Raw genomic sequence first — 18,296 nt, forward strand, 5'->3', positions numbered from 1 at the left:
CGTAACTACGTCCAATTAGGAAGCGGATTCCAAGTAGCGATTTAAATATCAATATGGATATGAGTGGCATTTTTTTTCTAGACACAAAAAAATATCGGAACATAAAAGTAAAACTCTTTTTGAATGCTTTCGTGAATATTTTTTGGCAAAAATTAGGATGATAATAAATAAAGAAATGTTCGTTACTTTTTTAAAAAGCCTATTTACTTGAACTTGAAGTTCATCTTCTTTAATATTTCTTCTGTAAATAGCACAGTAAAAAACCCAAAGAATAGAAAAATGAAAATAATTCGCTTCCACAATGCTCACAGAACAGTACATTTATTTCGAGGTTGTATATTTAGGTCTTCCTTACAAACGAAGTCGACGTAAAAACTTACATTTTAAGCAAACATCTTTTATTTTTTATTCACCTAACCATTATACGAAATATCGAGTTCCTTCATTAAAATAAAACTTTCACCCCCTTTTAAACCTTTTTAGGCGACGAATTTTCAAAAAACACCAAACCAATTCTTATATTATGATAAATTATCCATTTACTAAGTTTAATTCCTAGCTGAAAATAAAACTTACCTACATCTCCTTTTTTACCTCCTTAGTGCGTTTTCACATTATCCGATCCGATATCGGATGTCGGAAGGATTTCAATAGAAAAAATCCAAGATGGCGCCTGTAATGTATGGGATAACGGTCAGACATCCGATATCGGATCGGATAATGTGAAAACGCACTTACGCCTAAGGAATATCCAAAATAACTGTACAGTTCCTACCTCAAAATAAAAACTAGCACCATACAATACAAACTTTCCTTTTTAACCCTTAAATTGCCACTCTATGACCGCGCAGGATTTTTATAATGAAAATTGGTGTTTTGGGTTCAGTTAGGGTAGATTAAGGGGAAAATGTGTGAAAAAAAAACATAAAAAAATTGGAAATGGTTTTTTTGAAGCGTCACTTATAAATGACATTGCCAACTACTGCTTCACATAAAGACGTCACTTTGGACGGACATTGCCAACTACACATACACATTGCTAACATAGAAAAATAAAACGTAAACTTAATAAGTTACACTCAACATTGTCCGAAACTACACGTGCTACCTCTTTATGTCCGGCGCAATATCCCTAACGTAATCTACGTCATGAAAAATGCTCAAAACTATGTTGACTGTCCGGATCTGCTGTCAAGCTTGAAGTTCCCACTTCGTAGTCCCCTCACGCCTTGTGTCTCGCACTAAACGAATATTCCATATCCTCGCCACTAATACTAACTTCAGAAAAAACTCCTTTATTATAAGAGCCACTAAATATTTCAATCAAATTTGATTTGATCATGACCCCATCGATCTGATCTCTGACAGTTTTACATCAGTACGCAAACTACTGACCCAAGACTTCACCCACTGTTAACTCTCAAATAACACTATAAACAAGTTACTGCTTTTTTCTTTCTTTTATTGTTTGCTCTCAATCATTGTTTGAACTCATATATAGATATGTATTACATAATCTTTAAATAAATTACACAATTGTCTGTAATTTTGCACGCATGTACTTTGCCCAGTTTCTATCTGTGGAAATTTAACTTGTTATTGGCTCGTTGATTCTATGTTATACGCCTAATAGTAACTTAATCTGTGAGTTTTCCTAATGAATAAAATAAAAATATAGTCCAGGCAAAAATAAACAGGTACCTACACTTTTAGGAGAAGAAGATTTACTGCTGCAGTCGTCTCTAAAAAACTCTCTAGCTAAGATTCTCATTTTTTCTTCATTGTCTGATTCTAAATCGGAGTCTTTAGAAGCTGGAGGTGGTAGAAGAGCTATTATCCTCTTTGACCTCAAACGTTGCCCAGCCATATTGTTGTAAAAATGCAACTAATGTTAACAATACACAAAAAAATATTCGTTTAGAAAAGTTGGCAATGTCCGTTACAAGTGACAAATGGAAAAAACACAATATTTAGTACTAACTGGCAGTGTCACTTTAAAGTGACATATATTATAACTTCAAAAATAATAATGAAATGTTTGTCATTTATTCACAATAATGACACTAAATAGTAACTTAATTAATATTTCAATGAAATTCAGTGAAAAATACGCACAAATTACTAAAATACTTACATAACAACGACATTTGTCACAAGCGCAAAAAGACCCCACGGTTGTAATTTTTAAACTAAGTATTTTTTTCAAATTTTGATAAGATAAAGCGATGCGAAAGTGCGTAAAAATAAAAGGGATAGACGCTAGACCGTATGGATCACGCCACCTTCGCCAGAGTGCCTAGGAATCTGAGTTAGCCTAGACTTTATAGGACGTCATTTAAAACGGACAAAAACAATTTAAGGGTTAACGCTCTTCGTTTTTCAAAATCACTTCTTACTTATCTCTTAAACATCAGCTACCCTCACAATCAGTGTGCAAATTTTAACTTTCTAGCTTTTGTAGATGCACGAATCAGTCAGTCAGGGCACTTGCATTTATATAAATAATAAATAAATATTGGGGACACCTTACACAGATCAACTTAGCCCCAAACTAAGCAAAGCTTGTACTATGGGTGCTAAGCGACGATATACATACTTAACTAGATAAATACATACTTATATACATAGGAGACATCCATGACTCAGGAACAAATATCTGTGCTCATCACACAAATAAATGCCCTTACCGGGATTCGAACCCAGGACCGCGGCTCAGCAGGCAGGGTCACTACCGACTGAGCCAAACCGGTCGTTAAATATGTATGGACCTATTTTAGATCCATACATATAAATCTATAATAGATAAGGCAACCGGCTTACGAATAAGTATGTTATTCATTGTATGGAGAAAATGTCCAGTTCCTCAAGACTTGAAATTACATACATTTTCAGTGACGTTTTCGCTATCGAAAAAAACCTAAAACTTTGTAGGGCTTTGTAGCCACTATCACCTATATAGTGTTGAAGTATGAAGTAAGATTGCAGATTTTTCTCCTCGGGCGTTAACACTTGAATCCTTCTCGGGCTTGTATTTTGGAATCCTTTACGTCAGTATTCAATCCTCACCGTATTTTTTATTTATTTTGCTTACCTGTGCATAGGTACAGTCAACCAATTTGAATCCTAGGCCACTGTAGAACCTTTGCACAGTCAACGTCAATGTGACTTCTTATGGCAAATAGAACATGGTTTAAATGAGACACGGTTCTAGAGTGGCCTAGGATTCAAATTGGTTGACCGTACATAGATAGTGGCTATACTCAATTTAAAACTTAACAAGAACAACCGAGTACTATGCTTTTTATTTATACATGCACTATACGGCTAGCCGCACAGCGGGTAGGAATGTATGAAACCGGAGCCCCAAAACACTGTATAGTGTGAATTTTCTGAGATGAAGTTTTCGCTTTAGCCGTAATCTGTTAAACATAGGCCTTTGTTTCTATTATTCACGGCGGCTAGCTCCCGTTTAAACGGCACGTGTTATAGTCTCAGTGTAGTTAAAAAGCAACTATCATGATAGTAATAAGGTTCAAATCCATAAAAAGACCTTTCGGAGATAACACGTTTTGTCATCTTCAAAAAAAGTTACCTGCATATTGTAAACTGTTTAATAAATTTGAACCTTATTGCTATCATGATAGTTGCTTTTTAACTACACTGAGACTTTAGCACGTGCTGTGAAAACGGGAGCTAGCCGCCGGGAATAATAGAAACAAAGGTCTTTGCTTAACAGATTACGGCTAAAGCGAAAAGTTCATCTCTGAGAATTCATACTATACGCACTATGTGACCTGCCGCAACTGCACGCGGCTTGCCGCTTATGTGTACTAGCCCAAATGGAAACCTTCACTAGCTCTTGCTTTCCCTTGACTGGTTTTATTGTTTAATAAGGTAATCGTAACAAGCGAACGATTTGTGAAAAGTACTGATTAATGTTGATTAGCCATCATTTGCTTAGAACGAAGCTGGACACCTGTTTCATTTCAAAAGCCATGGCAGTAAGACTGTTGATGATTTGTGGGTTGAAATTTGTAATCGGGAAACAAGAAGGTTTCATAGTCGGTGGTGAATATGTTAATTCTATTAAAGATTTCGCTCATGTAGCTGCTATAGTGTTCTTTGAAAAGAATTTCGGAGAAAGCTTTTGTGGCTCTTCGATACTGAACCAAAAGATTTTGTTAACTGCTGCTCACTGCCTTATAACAGCAGAGAACATTACAGCACATGCGGGAACGTTAGATAAGTACAAGGGAAATATACGTCGTGTTGACCGCTTTAAATTGCACAAACAGTTTCATGAAAAAGAGTTTGTTAATGACATGGCCTTACTTAGACTGAAGAAACCTTTGTCTCTTGGAAAGACAATGAAGAGAGTGATATTAATGAAGAAACTACCAAAAGTAAAAATGGCGGAAGTGGCTGGATGGGGCTCCATAAACGTACGTATCCCCTTGGGTATCTTGTACCCATATTAATTTAATACTGTCTGACCATCCTTATTGCTTTCAGTTCTGTTTATTTTATCACTACTGGCTACGCACGAAGAATAGATAGATATTTAAACAATTATCCTACACCCATCTTAAAGGCCGGCAACGCACCTCCAACACCTCTGGTGTTTCGGGTGTCCATGGGCGGCGGTGATCTCTTACCATCAGGCGACCTGTCTGCTCGTTTGCCTCCTATCCCATAAAAAATATTTATATGTCATCTTGCGGAATTAGCTGGAACAAAGTGAACAATCGTAGGGTAAAGGCACCAGTAGTCAGCCTCAAATTGAAAATTCTATTTTCAAAGCCGTCTAATTTGATCTCCAATAGACCGATTTGAATGATTCATGTTTTTATAGTCCAAGAATTTAATTAAGTTTAATTTTTGAACAGAATAAACCTTAAGTTATTGTTTGTTTTAGAAGTATTTCGTTAAATATAATAAAAGGGAGTTTTTGCTAGTACTCAGCCCCCTGAGCACCAATATACAGCCTACTAAGTACCCAGTTCCCAGCCCTCGGCTGACTAGTGGGTTCTGTGTTCCGTGACCTCAGTACCCAGTGGTCAACCATGGGCTGACTACTGGATATTTTATGTATGTCAAGCAATAGTTATAAGTGCATAAATATTTAAGGGTCATTGATTTATAGACTTACGTACCATTTGAAAACAAAAAGAAGTCTTAAATCCTATAGTCAGCCGGGGAGGCTGACTTCTGGAATTGTGACGTATTTCCTTGAACCCAGTGGTCAGCCGCAGGTGGCTGACTATTAGATTTTGTGTAAAAAAGTAGTTTCCAATAACCAACCCCCTTAAAAATCTAGTTTTCACATACATTTTTATTATTTTTTTACTTTATTCAGATAGTTTAAGTATTAATTAAGCGAAAAAGTTCTTCTTCTTTAACCAAGAAATCATAATTTGGCTGCTAACATCTTAGCAAAATACCATGTGACATTCTAAAAAAAAATGGCGAAAGCACATAATGCTTCATGTCAGAAGACTGCACCTCTTTGAAATTTTTTTGTGCTTAATTCTTGAAATAAATTGTAAATCTTGAGATATTTTACAATTACAATTTAATCAATCTATGATTTTATCAAATTTTTACACGAATTTGACAAAAACTTTGATAATTACAGCCCGAAATGTACAAACTGGCGCACGGCTGGGCACTGGTGCTTTTACCCTACCTACTTTGCCCTTTTGACATAAGTATCTTATAAAATATAAATGTCTACTATGGTATTTCGAGTGTCCATGGGCGGCAATGATCGCTTACCATCAGGCTGCCTATCTGCTCGTTTGCCTCCAATCCCATAAAAAAAAAAACAAAGTGTTTTGACTGACTGAACATACCATACCTGTGCCTGTTGATTGGACTTGTGACGGTTTACTTTTTATATTCACCTTTGAAATCTTGGAGAAGGTAATATTGATTGTAATATGACTATGACTATCAATGTTCCTGTTTTGACTACGTCAATAGTTTAATTTACAAATGGTTTATTGTTTAATATATTGAAACTTCTCACTTTCACAGGAAGAGGCAGATACATCACCAAAACGACTTAAGTACACAACACAAAAGTTGTGGACCCATAAGCAGTGCAAAAAAGTTTTGAAAATACCCGAGGTTCCCGACTACCAGCTACCAAATGGAACGTTTTGCGGTGGTGAGATGAAAGCTCAAGGAAATTACCCTTCCCAGTACGCCAATAATAATATTTGCAAGGGAATGTTGTCATTATTTTCTTTAATAACAGGCTTCAAAGTGTTTAATTTTTTCTGCACATCCAGCAATCTTTTTTTGTCTTTTGTGTAGGTCAAGAATAACATTCCGTAAAATACCCTATACTCAAGCCTAGCCAGAGACCGGTGGAGTAGACACCCTATCATCTACAACCCAAGAACCCATGGAATCCCATAATAAACCAAAGTCTTTTGAAACCCTGAAATCAATCCTATTTTCTACCAATTTGTGTCTTTCTCGCATTTAAAATTTTATTCGAACGACTAACACCCGGTGGGTCAAGCACACAGGGGATAATAGCTGCCATCAGCACCTGAATGATGTCTAAACGAGGTGACAAGGAAATACCTTTGCCAGCGCACCGGCAACAACTCAAGGCGTGGTGCCTATGCCCGTTGCTCTCCATCATAGCAGCTAGCCGACGCAAAGAGCAACGGCCACCAGCAAGGTGTCATTATCCAGGAGGTTATCCAAGTTCAAGAGGGATAGCGTGCAACAGGCCTCATTCTGACTCCGAAGCCCGAAGCGACTCTGTTATAATAAATAATCTATAAATAAATATTATAAGACATTCTTTCACATTATTATTCTGTGATATAGGTAGTACTTTTGTGTCTAAATATTCGACTATTTAATAACCACGTATTTGTTCAACAGTGGTGATTCCGGCAGTGGTCTGACGGTTAACAAAAATAGAATTATCGGGATAGTATCCTTCAAAGTCCCCTCACTATCGCGCTCTTTGATGATCTACACGGACGTATCATACTACTACAAGTGGATTAAGGTCGAATCGAGAAGATTAGCATGCTCTTAATAAAGAAGAAGAAAAGTACTTAGATATGCTTATTTATTTACGTATACATACATAGAATAGTTCATCATTATGTACTGATATGGCCTAAATTCAGATAAGGGGTAATATCAACAAGGTGTGGTGACGGAAATTCTTAATTTCACTACCCCTTTCTTTCCGTGGGTGTCGTAAAAGACGACTATGGGATATGGGTTAAATTGTGGCGTAGGCGAGAGGCTGGCAACCTGCTACTTACTGCAATATCACAGTTTCGTTTTCTTTCAACCCCTTATTTGCCAAGAGTGGCACATAAACGAGTAATTTCATGTGCTCTGCCTACCCCTTTATGGGATACAGGCGTGATTGTATGTATGTATCAACAAGGTTTGTTAATTCACTTTTAAAACGTTCGAAATCTTACAATAAAACAAAATACATATAATATCATACCATCCCATATATTAAAAATATTAAAATGCGGCAGCCTAAGAACGAGCATACACTACACCACACCACACATAGATGGCGCCACAAAAAAAATGTCTTGTAGCTTTCGATTATACTTGTAGATGGCGTTAAGTGTGACTTTTGACATAGGTTTATGGCTCGAAAGTGACACTTAACGCCAATCAATCGATAGCATCAACATTCAACAAGGCATTTTTTTGCGGCGCCATCTATGTGGTGTAGTATATGCGCGTTCTTAAATGGTCGCATTTTAATGTATGGGATGGTATGATCTATAATATAATAAATAGTTTTAATTCGGGCAACACGTATATTACTTTGACGAAGATTGAAATTGGAGATTTTAGGGTTCGTCCATTTTGAAAGATTTCGTTAACTGCTGCCTACTGCCTTGATCACGCCGAAGAAAATATAACAGTTGAGCACTACGTCTTCTCTCAGAAGAGCACACAAATGATTGACTAGTCGGCTTTAGTCAGCATGAGTGGACGCGCGGCGGGCGAGCGTGCGTCCACTGTACGCAGCGTCGACTTTGAACACTTCTATGAGCTTCAATTGTTAAACAATGCTCGCAGCACGCACCGCCCCGCTGAACGACCAATGTCGAGGGTTTACTGATGAAACCCGATAAGTTGACCAAACTGGTTTTTGAAATTCGAACTGCAATTTCCACAATGTTCTCATTTCAAAGAAAAATTATCTCGATTTATTGGATTTCACCAGTAAACCCTCCATATGAGCGAAGCCCTACACTCTCTCTTCCCACTCTGGAAGACAAATAAGAGAGCGTATTAATAAAGCCAAAACCGCCAAGGTTATGAAAACAGTTCTTGAGTGATACCAAACTAAGAGGCTTCTCATGGTCAATTACTAAAAATTCAATCCAATAATCGTTATGCGTAATGATCTGTGAAAAAGATTGTTTTTTTAATCAACAAGCAAACTTGACTACTTTACGTCAAGAAATAATGACTGTAAGACTGTTGGTAATGATATGTGGCTTGAAATCAGTAGTTGGGGTACATGAAGGTTTCATAGTCGGAGGTGATTACGTTGATTCCGTTACAAGATTCCCACATGTTGCTGTTTTATCGATTACTAGACACGACGATTCCGAGGCTACATGTGGATCGAGCATATTGAACCAACAGATTTTGATAACTGTTGCCCACTGTTTTGATGACGTCATAAAAGTAAGAATCTATGTGGGGAACTCGGATAGGAGAAAAGGTATACTACACCGGATTAATCGTTACTACCAGCACAAGGATTGGAATCCCAGAAAAGTCATTAATGACATTGCCTTAGCTAGACTGAAGAAACCGTTGTCATTCGGGCAGACAGTGAAAAGAATTATAGTAATGCGGAAGCCGCCAAAAATGAAAATAGCGGAAGTGGCTGGTTGGGGCGTGACTGACGTAAGTCACACATCTGTCTAAGTACCATGAGTACAGACTTTAGTCGAGAACGTTCTGGAAAATGTACGGAAGAAGAGAACAGCGCTCCTGAAGGGTTATTTACTTATTTACTAGAACCTTTATTTTGCTTACATACATTTTGCAAGGCATTCTCCCAATCGAGTTTACGTCTGAACTCATGGTAGCTACACTGTTATACCTTTGTTCTACCTACGTTTATACTTTTGAGGATAGTAAACTTATCCATTCAAACTTCTTCCCTACTTCTTTCTTCATTCTTAGTACGTTTTCACATTATCCAATCCGATATCGGATGTAGCGATGTAAAACCGATATCCCGTACATTACAGGCGTCATCTAAGACTTATTTCATTGAAATCCTTTCGACATCCGATATCGAATCGGATAATGTGAAAACGGACTTACGCAGACCAACCTTCCGAGTTATTAGCTTTACCATTCTCCTCCTTTGACTCTCTTTGATTTATCATTTACAAATCTTAAAACCTTATCTTATCCTGTAGCTATGACTAAGGACAATATGATAAAGAATCTACTCATACAAAGTGCACATAATTGTCGACCAAGTTGAGAGGTGAGTTAAATCATCATCATCATCTCGCTCGAATCTAGAGCAGAGCCTAACTGGGGAAGTACCTCCGCCTTACAGAAGACCACAGCCAAATAGCACTGGACCCTACTCCTGCCGGTGACTAGGCTGCCAGAGCTGAACAAGGGTGCGGTGTGCTGGTTATGGAAGGACCCGCGGAACTAATTTGTTCCGTCTAGTGTCCTTTCAATCGTCGGCAACCTACACTCTGTTTAGACCTTGTACACTATTTTTTGCTGTGTACTTACCACAGTAAAAAGGAGTGTACAAGTGTCTAATGGGTTGGCAACGCGAACGTGCATGACATAATGACACTCCTCGAGTTGCAGGCGTCCATAGGTGCTTTCCACCAGGCGGACCGTGTGCTTGTTTGCCACCGACATAGTATAAAAAAAGACATGTTTTTTCTCTCTAGGAAGATTACTACAGTGAATCACACCTACTGAAACATACTAAACAGAAACTGTGGACTCTTAAGGAGTGCAGAGAAATCTTGCCCAGAGCACCCACAGGAACCATTTGCGGCGGCGAAAAAAAAGCAAAGAACAACTTCGCTTCTCAGTACGTCACTATAGTTATTTTCCCCTCACTAGCTCAGAAACACGTGGTTTGTCCTTTAATACCAGCAGGTAACAACGCATTCTATCACAGCAGTATCAGTTTAATCTAGTGATGCAGATGTTTTAACACCTGTGGAACTACTGGAAGCAGTGATAAACGCGTTTTTTGCGATGTACTTTCCTCGCTATAGTGAGGGGAAAAGTTTTGTGTTACACACGAGTGCAAATGTATTTTACTTCTCGTGTATTGAAAAACTCGCAAGCTCAGGATTCTATTCTCGAACCACTCGCTTCGCTCGTGGTTTAACTATAGGATCCTTTCGCTTGCTCGTTTTTTTTTCAATTCCACACTTTGCCCCCTTGTACAACAATAGTTATTTATGAATGGATTCTATAAGTGAAGGATTCTATAGTTGAACCACAAACGAAGCCAGTGGTTCGAAAGTAGAATCTTGAACTTGCGAGTTTTTAACACACGAGAAGTAGAGACTATACAGAGTGGGGCCTGTAACAAAGGCGAAGAATTGAACTGTAGGCTATTCTCCTTATACTGATCAACATTTGTTCAGTGACTTTTAAAAATTATGAAGTCTTTAAAATTTTAATTTTTCATACAAAATAAATATTAGCTTCAATGTACGCCATTATTGTTGTCATTGACGTTGTCTGTCACACTTTAGACTTAACAGAATTCGCAATACATTACCTCTTAGAAAAAACTTTCAAGGGTGATAAAAATCAAAATACAAGTTATTTTTAAAAGTCGCCGAACAAATATTGATCAGTATAAGGAGAATAGCCTAGAGTTCAATTCTTCGCCTTTGTTACAGGCCCCACTCTGTATATGGAACTAGAGAGATTTTATATGGAATTTGACAGATGACAGCCCACTAACTCTGAGTTAAGTGGTTGGTGCAAGTGGGCCTTAATGGTTAAGTATAAAAATCTTTTTTCAATTTCGCAGCGGAGATTCCGGCAGTGGCCTCATAATTAACAAAAATATACTCATTGGGATGGTCTCCTACAAAGTCATGGAAGTTTCTCGCAGTCTTGTGGTGTATACACATGCTCCTTCCTACTATGATTGGATTGTGAAAGAATCGAGACGACTATCATGCCAGAATTAAGAAACAAATCTGTAGGTGTATTGATATCTAGTTTTCATAAATAAAAAAATAAGTTAAAAACGCTACTTTTAATAAACCTTATTTCTAGGTGCGTACTGCGTACTCTCTATGCCAGTACTCAGTAGAAATATATATTACGTGATTATAGAGGTATAATAAAGATAGTGGCTCTGAGGCATAGCGGCCAGCTTATAAAAAGTCATCATCCTCCTTGCGTTATCCTGGCATTCGCCACAGCTCGTGGGAGCCTGTGGTCCGCATTGATAACTAATCACACGATTTGACGTAGGTACTAGTTTTACAAAAGCGACTGCCATATGACCTTCCAACCCGAAGGGTAACTAAGTTTTCTTAGGATTAGTCCGCTTTCCTTACGATGTTTTCCTTCACCGAAAAGCGACTGGCAAATATCAAAATGGCATCTCGCACATAAGGTTCTGAAAAAATCAGTTCGAACTCGCGACCTCCAGATCAGAAGTCCCACACTCCCACAGCTAGACCACTAGCGCCTGGCCAGCTTAAAAATGTAAAGTCAAAAACTAGTTAAGGAACGATTGCACAATTCACACATACACGTTTCGAGCCTGCTTATCATGCTTCCAATTTTATCACTTATCCACGTGAATAAGACATCTGTCACTCTCACACTGACATACTTGCCAAAGCGTGACGGATACTTTATCCACATAGATAAGTGATAACATTGGAACCATAATACGCCGGCAGGGTAGAGAACCCGAAGTTAGAAGAGGTAAACCGGGGTACAGTAAGTACAACTTAATTTTGGGTTCAGCGATTAACTTCGGGTTAGTCGGCCTACCCTGGATGTGGCCCTTAGTTTATTTAGTTTAAAATATTGACCTCACAATGGTCTTAAGCATCTTTGATGCCATATTTATGTGATGGTAAATATGCAAAATCTGGATCGACAATTTTGTTTTTGTGTCGTGGGATGAGGTCAAAAAAATTTACGAAAAATCTGTTGAGACTCGTGATCTTTCCGATACAACAATCGAGTATACAAAATGTAAAAAAATTGGTTCAATCAATTATAACTAGTGTCGTCCATTATAACGAAATAGCTGAACTACTTCTGTAAGGGCCCCTTGGACCACCTGCTTAACTCAAGGTTATTTAGTGGGCTAACTGTTAAATTCCATATAAAATAGTGGGTTAACCTCGGGTTAACCCTCCATTTTTGTTGATGCAAGTGGCTCTTACAATAAGATAACATTACCAAAAGCATGTTAAACATTGCGAGACTATAAAATATATTAGTGTAGGTACTAGGTACAGTAGTATCCTCGATTAATGCTCTAATTTTGCCAAAGGAATTTTTAATTTAATCCAATTATCGTTATAGCCAATGACAATTATAGGTATTTGATTAATCACCATGCGCACTGAATAATTACTTCACGCACAGAAATGATTGCAGTAGGACTTTTATTTTTAATATGTAGCTTTAAATCAATATTGGGAAAAGAGGAAGGATTTATAGTCGGGGGCGATTTTGTTAAATCCATAAAGAAATTTCCTCATGTCGCTTTCCTGACTTTGCAAGCAGCTGACTCACAAGACGAATTTATATGTGGGTCATCGATATTAAACCAGTTGATTTTGGTAACTGCCGCGCACTGTTTTGACAATATCGCTACAGCGACTGCGTCAGTAGGCAACGTGGATAGGGAGAAGGGAAAGGTGAGCCATTTTTTTTTCAATGTTGTCCACCTCGATTTTTTTGTTGTAACATGGGTATTTTTTACGCGATTCATACTCAGAATCGCGAGGTCTTTCGATCCTGATAGGAGAAAAAAAATGTCCCAAGATTTCCATACATTTTTCAGACCTTCCATTCCGTTACCGCCATACAAAATGTATGAAATAATGGTAACGGAATGGGGAAAAAACCTTGGGACACTATTTTCTCCTATAAGGTTGAAAGAGCTCGCGATTCTGAGTGGAAATCACATAAAAACTTCCAAATCCAAAAAAAGTGGGGTAGACAACTTTGAAAAAAAAAAATGGTTCAGGTACACCGTGTCGCAAGTTGGCAGCAGCATGAGAAATGGGATACGGTCAACATAAACCATGACATAGCTCTGTGTAGACTGCAGAAACCGTTGACATTGGGACACACTGTGAAAAGGGTGGTGCTGATGAAGCGTCCACCGAAAGCTAGGATAGCTGACTTAGCTGGCTGGGGCGTTACCAACGTAAGTTTATCATAAATTTTAAAGTGGAAAAGTTGAGTAAGATTTCAACTCACAACTTCATTCAACAGAATACAGATCCAGAGGCAGTGAGTTAAAGTCTCACCCAAGGATGTACTTTTCAATTTTTAAATTGATTGTAAGTCAAGTGGTATCGATTGCAGATATTTTTGCTTGTCAACAGGTTAAAAACCGGCCAAGAGCGTGTCGGGTCACGCTCAGTAGGGTTCCGTATTAGTTACCCGTATTTTTTTCAAAAACTGTTCACCCTCCTCCTCCTCCTCCTTGCGTTATCCCGGCATTTGCCACGGCTCATGGGGGCCTGGGGTCCGCTTTGACAAGTAATCCCAAGATTTGGCGTAGGCACTAGTTTTTACGAAAGCGACTGCCATCTGACCTTTCAACCCGGAGGGTAACTAGGCCTTATTGGGATTAGTCCGGTTTCCTCACGATGTTTTCCTTCACCAAAAAGCGACTGGCAAATATCAAATGACATTTCGCACATAAGTTCCGAAAAACTCATTGGTTCGAGCCGGGGTTCGAACCCGCGACCACTGGATCGAAAGTCGCAAAAACTGTTCACCCTATCAAATTCAAAATATATTTCTAGAAGGACATTATAAAGTTCTACTTCTGTGATATTTTCATATTTTTTAAACTTATGGTTCAAAAGTCAGAGGGGGGGAGGCACATTCTTTTTTACTTTAGGAGCGATTATTTAAGAAAATATGAGCATTATCAAAAAATAGTTTAGTAAACCCCAATTCATTTTTAATTATTATCCAACAATATATCACACGTTAGGGTTGAAATGAAAAAACACTCCCCGCTTTACATGTAGGGGGGGTACCCTAATTAAACATATTTTTCCACTTTTTTTATTTGTGCACTTTGTCGGCGTGTTTGGCATACACATTGGTACCAAATTTCAGCTTTCTAGTCCTGACGGTCACTGAGATTATCCGCGGACGGACGGACGGACAGACAGACATGGCGAAACTATAAGAGTTCCTAATTGACTACGGAACCCTAAAAAAGCTTTATCAATAATAGTTTCTTTCATATCCTTAACGTCTGTAAATACTTAAACTATATATTTTTAGGAGGAGGACTATTCTGACACAGTTATGCTTAAGCACACGAGACAGAAACTGTGGACTCATGCGCAGTGTCAAAGAATCTTACATAATTCACCAAGAGGGACTATCTGCGGAGGCGAAAGTAGCGCGAAAGGGGATTTCGCTTCTAGGTAAATTTTAACGTTTAGTTTGCCATTTTATATTTACATACAATCACGCCTGTGTCCCATGAAGGGGTAGGCAGCGCACATGAAACTACTCAGGTTTCAGTGCCACTCTTGGCAATGCCACTCGTGACATTTTATATTTCTAGGAATTTATTAGGCATATGGGTTATATGCTATTATTATATTAAATATAACCACAAAATGAAAATTTTCATAAAACCCCCGACCGCGACATAGTATACCGATTTTCATGAAACATGGCTAAGAACACTCCCGACCAACTCAGCTTTCAGATAAATAAAAATTAAAACTAAATCGCTTCATCCGTTCGAGAACTACGATGCCACAGACAGACACACACACAGACAGACAGACAGACAGAAAGACAGACAGACAGACAGACAGACAGACAGACAGACAGACAGACAGACAGACAGACAGACAGACAGACAGACAGACAGACAGACAGACAGACGGACAGACGGACGGACGGACGGACGGACGGGACAGACAGAAAGAAAGACAGACAGACAGACAGACAGACAGACAGACAGACAGACAGACAGACAGAAAGACAGACAGAAAGACAGACAGACAGACAGACGTCGAAAAGCGTCGGGGGTTAAAAATATCATAAAATCAAAATTAAGCACATAACTTTGACTATGGTATAGACTCTTGCAAATAGAATAATATATGTCTCCCAGACAACCATTGGGTACTGGGTAGTATTAGAGACAAGGCATAAAAAAGTAATGATTTTAGTAGGTTTTTTAATAATACGTCAGTGGCAAACAAGCTTACGGTCTGCCTTACCGAAAGCGGTCACGTTAACCTATGGACGCCTACAACTCAAGAAGTGCCACACGCGCGTTGCCAACCCATTAGAAACTTGTACAGTCGACTACAAAGAGAAGTATCCACTTTTTAACCCCCGACGCAAAAACGAAGGGATGTTATAAGTTTGACGTGTTTGTCTGTCTGTACGTCTGTCTGTTTGTCTGTCTGTCTGTGTGTGTCTTGCGCGGATCCAGGGGGAGGGGGTCATGGGGGTCATGACCCCCCCTGGAGCCTAAGTTGGCCATACAAATAGACCACGTGCCCCCCCCCCCTGGGGCCCCGGGCCTTTACCACGTGACCCCCCCCTGGGCACGAAGCTGGATCCGCGCTTGAGCCAGGGGCGGCTCACTCCGCGATTCTATCGCCGCGCTACAGGTACATGCCGGCAGCCGCGAGTTCGCGGCCTAATCAGGGGGTGGCGCGCGTTCTCTCGGAACGCACGTTAGCACTTTCTATTGTTACTTTACGTCGCGAGTCTTTTTTAAGATTCATATGCGATGTCCGCGTGTGGAATGCCTAATAATGCTTAGTTAAATAGACATCATTAATAAAATAGGACAATCTAACACAGTTCTACTATTCATTAAGTCCCAGGGAAAAGTTCAATAAGGCTTATGATGTTGGGACTTAAACACAAATATATAAATAACATATATACCTAGAAAGTATCCAAGACTTGAATATAATAGTATGACATTTTATCTGAGTATTAATTCGTTTTAATCTATAGGCAACCCTATCGTCCGACGTTGCACACGTGCGGCTCGTTTCTTTGTTAGAATTTTGTAGGCATTTAAAAAGGCGGCATTTCGTGAACATCAAAACAGTGGGCCTTCTGTATTTGTACTATTATATATTCTGTGCTTGAGCTCCCGAACTGATGAACCGATTTAGATTTAATTTTTTTTGGCTGAAATCTGACTTAGTCGGGAGTGCTCTTATTTTAGATCATGTATTAAAATGCACGCCATTTTTTCAGTGGAGACTCAGGGAGCGGGCTCCTGATTGGCGACAATATAATTGTTGGACTGGTCTCATATAAAGACACCAGCGTATCGCGCAGTCTTGTGATCTACACCGACGTCCCATACTTCTACGATTGGATTAGTCACACATCGAAACGGTTGAGCTGCTCTTGATTTTTAATGGAAGTTTTCAAGATTTGTCGAAATAAAATAAATGAATATTCGTGTATTATACATTTTTTTCTACTCCCGTACTGTTATTCGTGAGTTACAAGGTCGTGCATAGAACTTTAAAACCCTACATAAAAGATGTCAGGACAAGTCTATCTAGTCTATACCCTGAAAACATTTAGTAGCAGTAGCACGATATAGCTGTTACAGTTCAGTAAATACATTGCTACCAACTTAACAAACCAATTCGCAGAGTCGAGACTCGTCGGCGACGCGTCGAATCGCATTCAAATGTATGAGAACTCGATTCAACTCGGCTCGATTCGTCTTAGTGGCCAGGCTTCAAAGAACCATACCATAGACAGTTTTATTTTCATGTTTGCACTCAAACTGCATATTCAAAATGGTAGGCGGTCCACTAGATAACTAAGATGACTGAAAGTAGGTATTTGTTGATTTATAATTTTCTTTCAAAATAAGTGCTTGGTCGTAGAAAAAGTATTGTATGCAACGGTGTTTAACTGAGTCAAAAAATGCTCGTGGCGTCTTTATTAACAATTTTCGGCTTCGCCTCAAATTGTTACCCACGCCACTCACCTTTTTTGACCTCTTTTAACCACCAGTTGCATAAAATACTATTATTTAATAAAAAACCTAATGTTAGTTTGATTATTAGCCAGTACCGACGAAAATACACGTTACAAAAAATCATCCTTATACCGTCATAGATAACATACGCGAGCTTATCCATACTAATATTATAAATAGGAAAGTATGTCTGTTTGTTTGTCCGTCTTTCACGGCAAAACGGAGCGACTAATTGACGTGATTTTTCAAGTGGACATAGAGGAAGGGATGGAGAGTGACATAGGCTACTTTTTGTCTCGTTCTAACCCCCCACTTCCCTAAAATAGGGGGTGGAAATTTACTATGGAGCATTTCACAATTTTCGAATTTAACGCGAGCGAAGCCGCGGGCAAAAGCTTGTAATACATATTTTCAGTACAGATGGTGCTTTTTTTACTCACTAGAGCGAGAATTATATTAAGAACTACTAGGATGTCAAACTAAAATGAATTCTCTTTAACATAAATGTTGCAAAATAAAAAACTCTGTAACGACTGTAACTATAAACTAACTCATTAACTTAACTATAAGATAAAAAGATGTACTTAACTCACTAATTGGGCCTAGCAATATACTAGTCTGTTTAGTTAATAAGAATTATTTATTATTGGAGTGACATGTAAAATTACTTATAATTTTATCAATAAAAATCTCATTTCTCATTTTCTCATTTCTCATTTCTCAGAAGAACGTCGTACGATACACGTGCGAAAAGGAAATTCGTATCTCGTGTCGATTTAAAACACTTCCTTCGGTAGAGTTTTTCTTTTTTTTTTTAATTCACAAGAACGGTTACAGTAGGTATACCAGTTACACTTGCTACTAAGTTTTAACTCATCGCCACTCGTTTCGAACATCCTTTTTTACGCACTTGTATCGTAATGTACTATTGCGCAAGACCTTACTTTAAAACTTCAACAGGCGTTTTATACATGTGTGAGCGCCCGCGCTATATGACGATGACTGTAGTTAGTTATAGTTACCTAACACCATTCTACAGTTTTTATTT

General features: G+C 38.5%; 3 protein-coding genes across 3 annotated transcripts; all 3 read left to right on the forward strand.

The window, feature by feature from the left end:
* Nucleotides 1-3,995: 3,995 nt before the first annotated feature.
* On the forward strand, nucleotides 3,996-7,075 carry LOC125227050 (trypsin Tyr p 3.0101-like). Its single transcript, XM_048131240.1, has 3 exons — nucleotides 3,996-4,442; nucleotides 6,037-6,203; nucleotides 6,904-7,075. The coding sequence occupies exons 1-3, from the start codon at nucleotides 3,996-3,998 to the stop codon at nucleotides 7,061-7,063; spliced, it is 774 nt and encodes a 257-aa protein (XP_047987197.1). The 3' UTR covers nucleotides 7,064-7,075.
* A 1,403-nt stretch (nucleotides 7,076-8,478) lies between these two features.
* On the forward strand, nucleotides 8,479-11,278 carry LOC125227051 (granzyme B(G,H)-like). Its single transcript, XM_048131241.1, has 3 exons — nucleotides 8,479-8,928; nucleotides 9,954-10,099; nucleotides 11,063-11,278. The coding sequence occupies exons 1-3, from the start codon at nucleotides 8,479-8,481 to the stop codon at nucleotides 11,223-11,225; spliced, it is 759 nt and encodes a 252-aa protein (XP_047987198.1). The 3' UTR covers nucleotides 11,226-11,278.
* Nucleotides 11,279-12,629: 1,351 nt separating this feature from the next.
* Nucleotides 12,630-16,719, forward strand: LOC125226789 (hypodermin-B-like). Its single transcript, XM_048130884.1, has 4 exons — nucleotides 12,630-12,926; nucleotides 13,259-13,441; nucleotides 14,542-14,687; nucleotides 16,504-16,719. Exons 1-4 carry the CDS (start codon nucleotides 12,654-12,656, stop codon nucleotides 16,661-16,663), a joined length of 762 nt encoding a protein of 253 aa, XP_047986841.1. The 5' UTR covers nucleotides 12,630-12,653; the 3' UTR covers nucleotides 16,664-16,719.
* Nucleotides 16,720-18,296: the final 1,577 nt, after the last annotated feature.

The sequence above is a fragment of the Leguminivora glycinivorella genome, chromosome 6 (genome assembly GCF_023078275.1).
Source record: "Leguminivora glycinivorella isolate SPB_JAAS2020 chromosome 6, LegGlyc_1.1, whole genome shotgun sequence".
Taxonomy (NCBI): domain Eukaryota; kingdom Metazoa; phylum Arthropoda; class Insecta; order Lepidoptera; family Tortricidae; genus Leguminivora; species Leguminivora glycinivorella.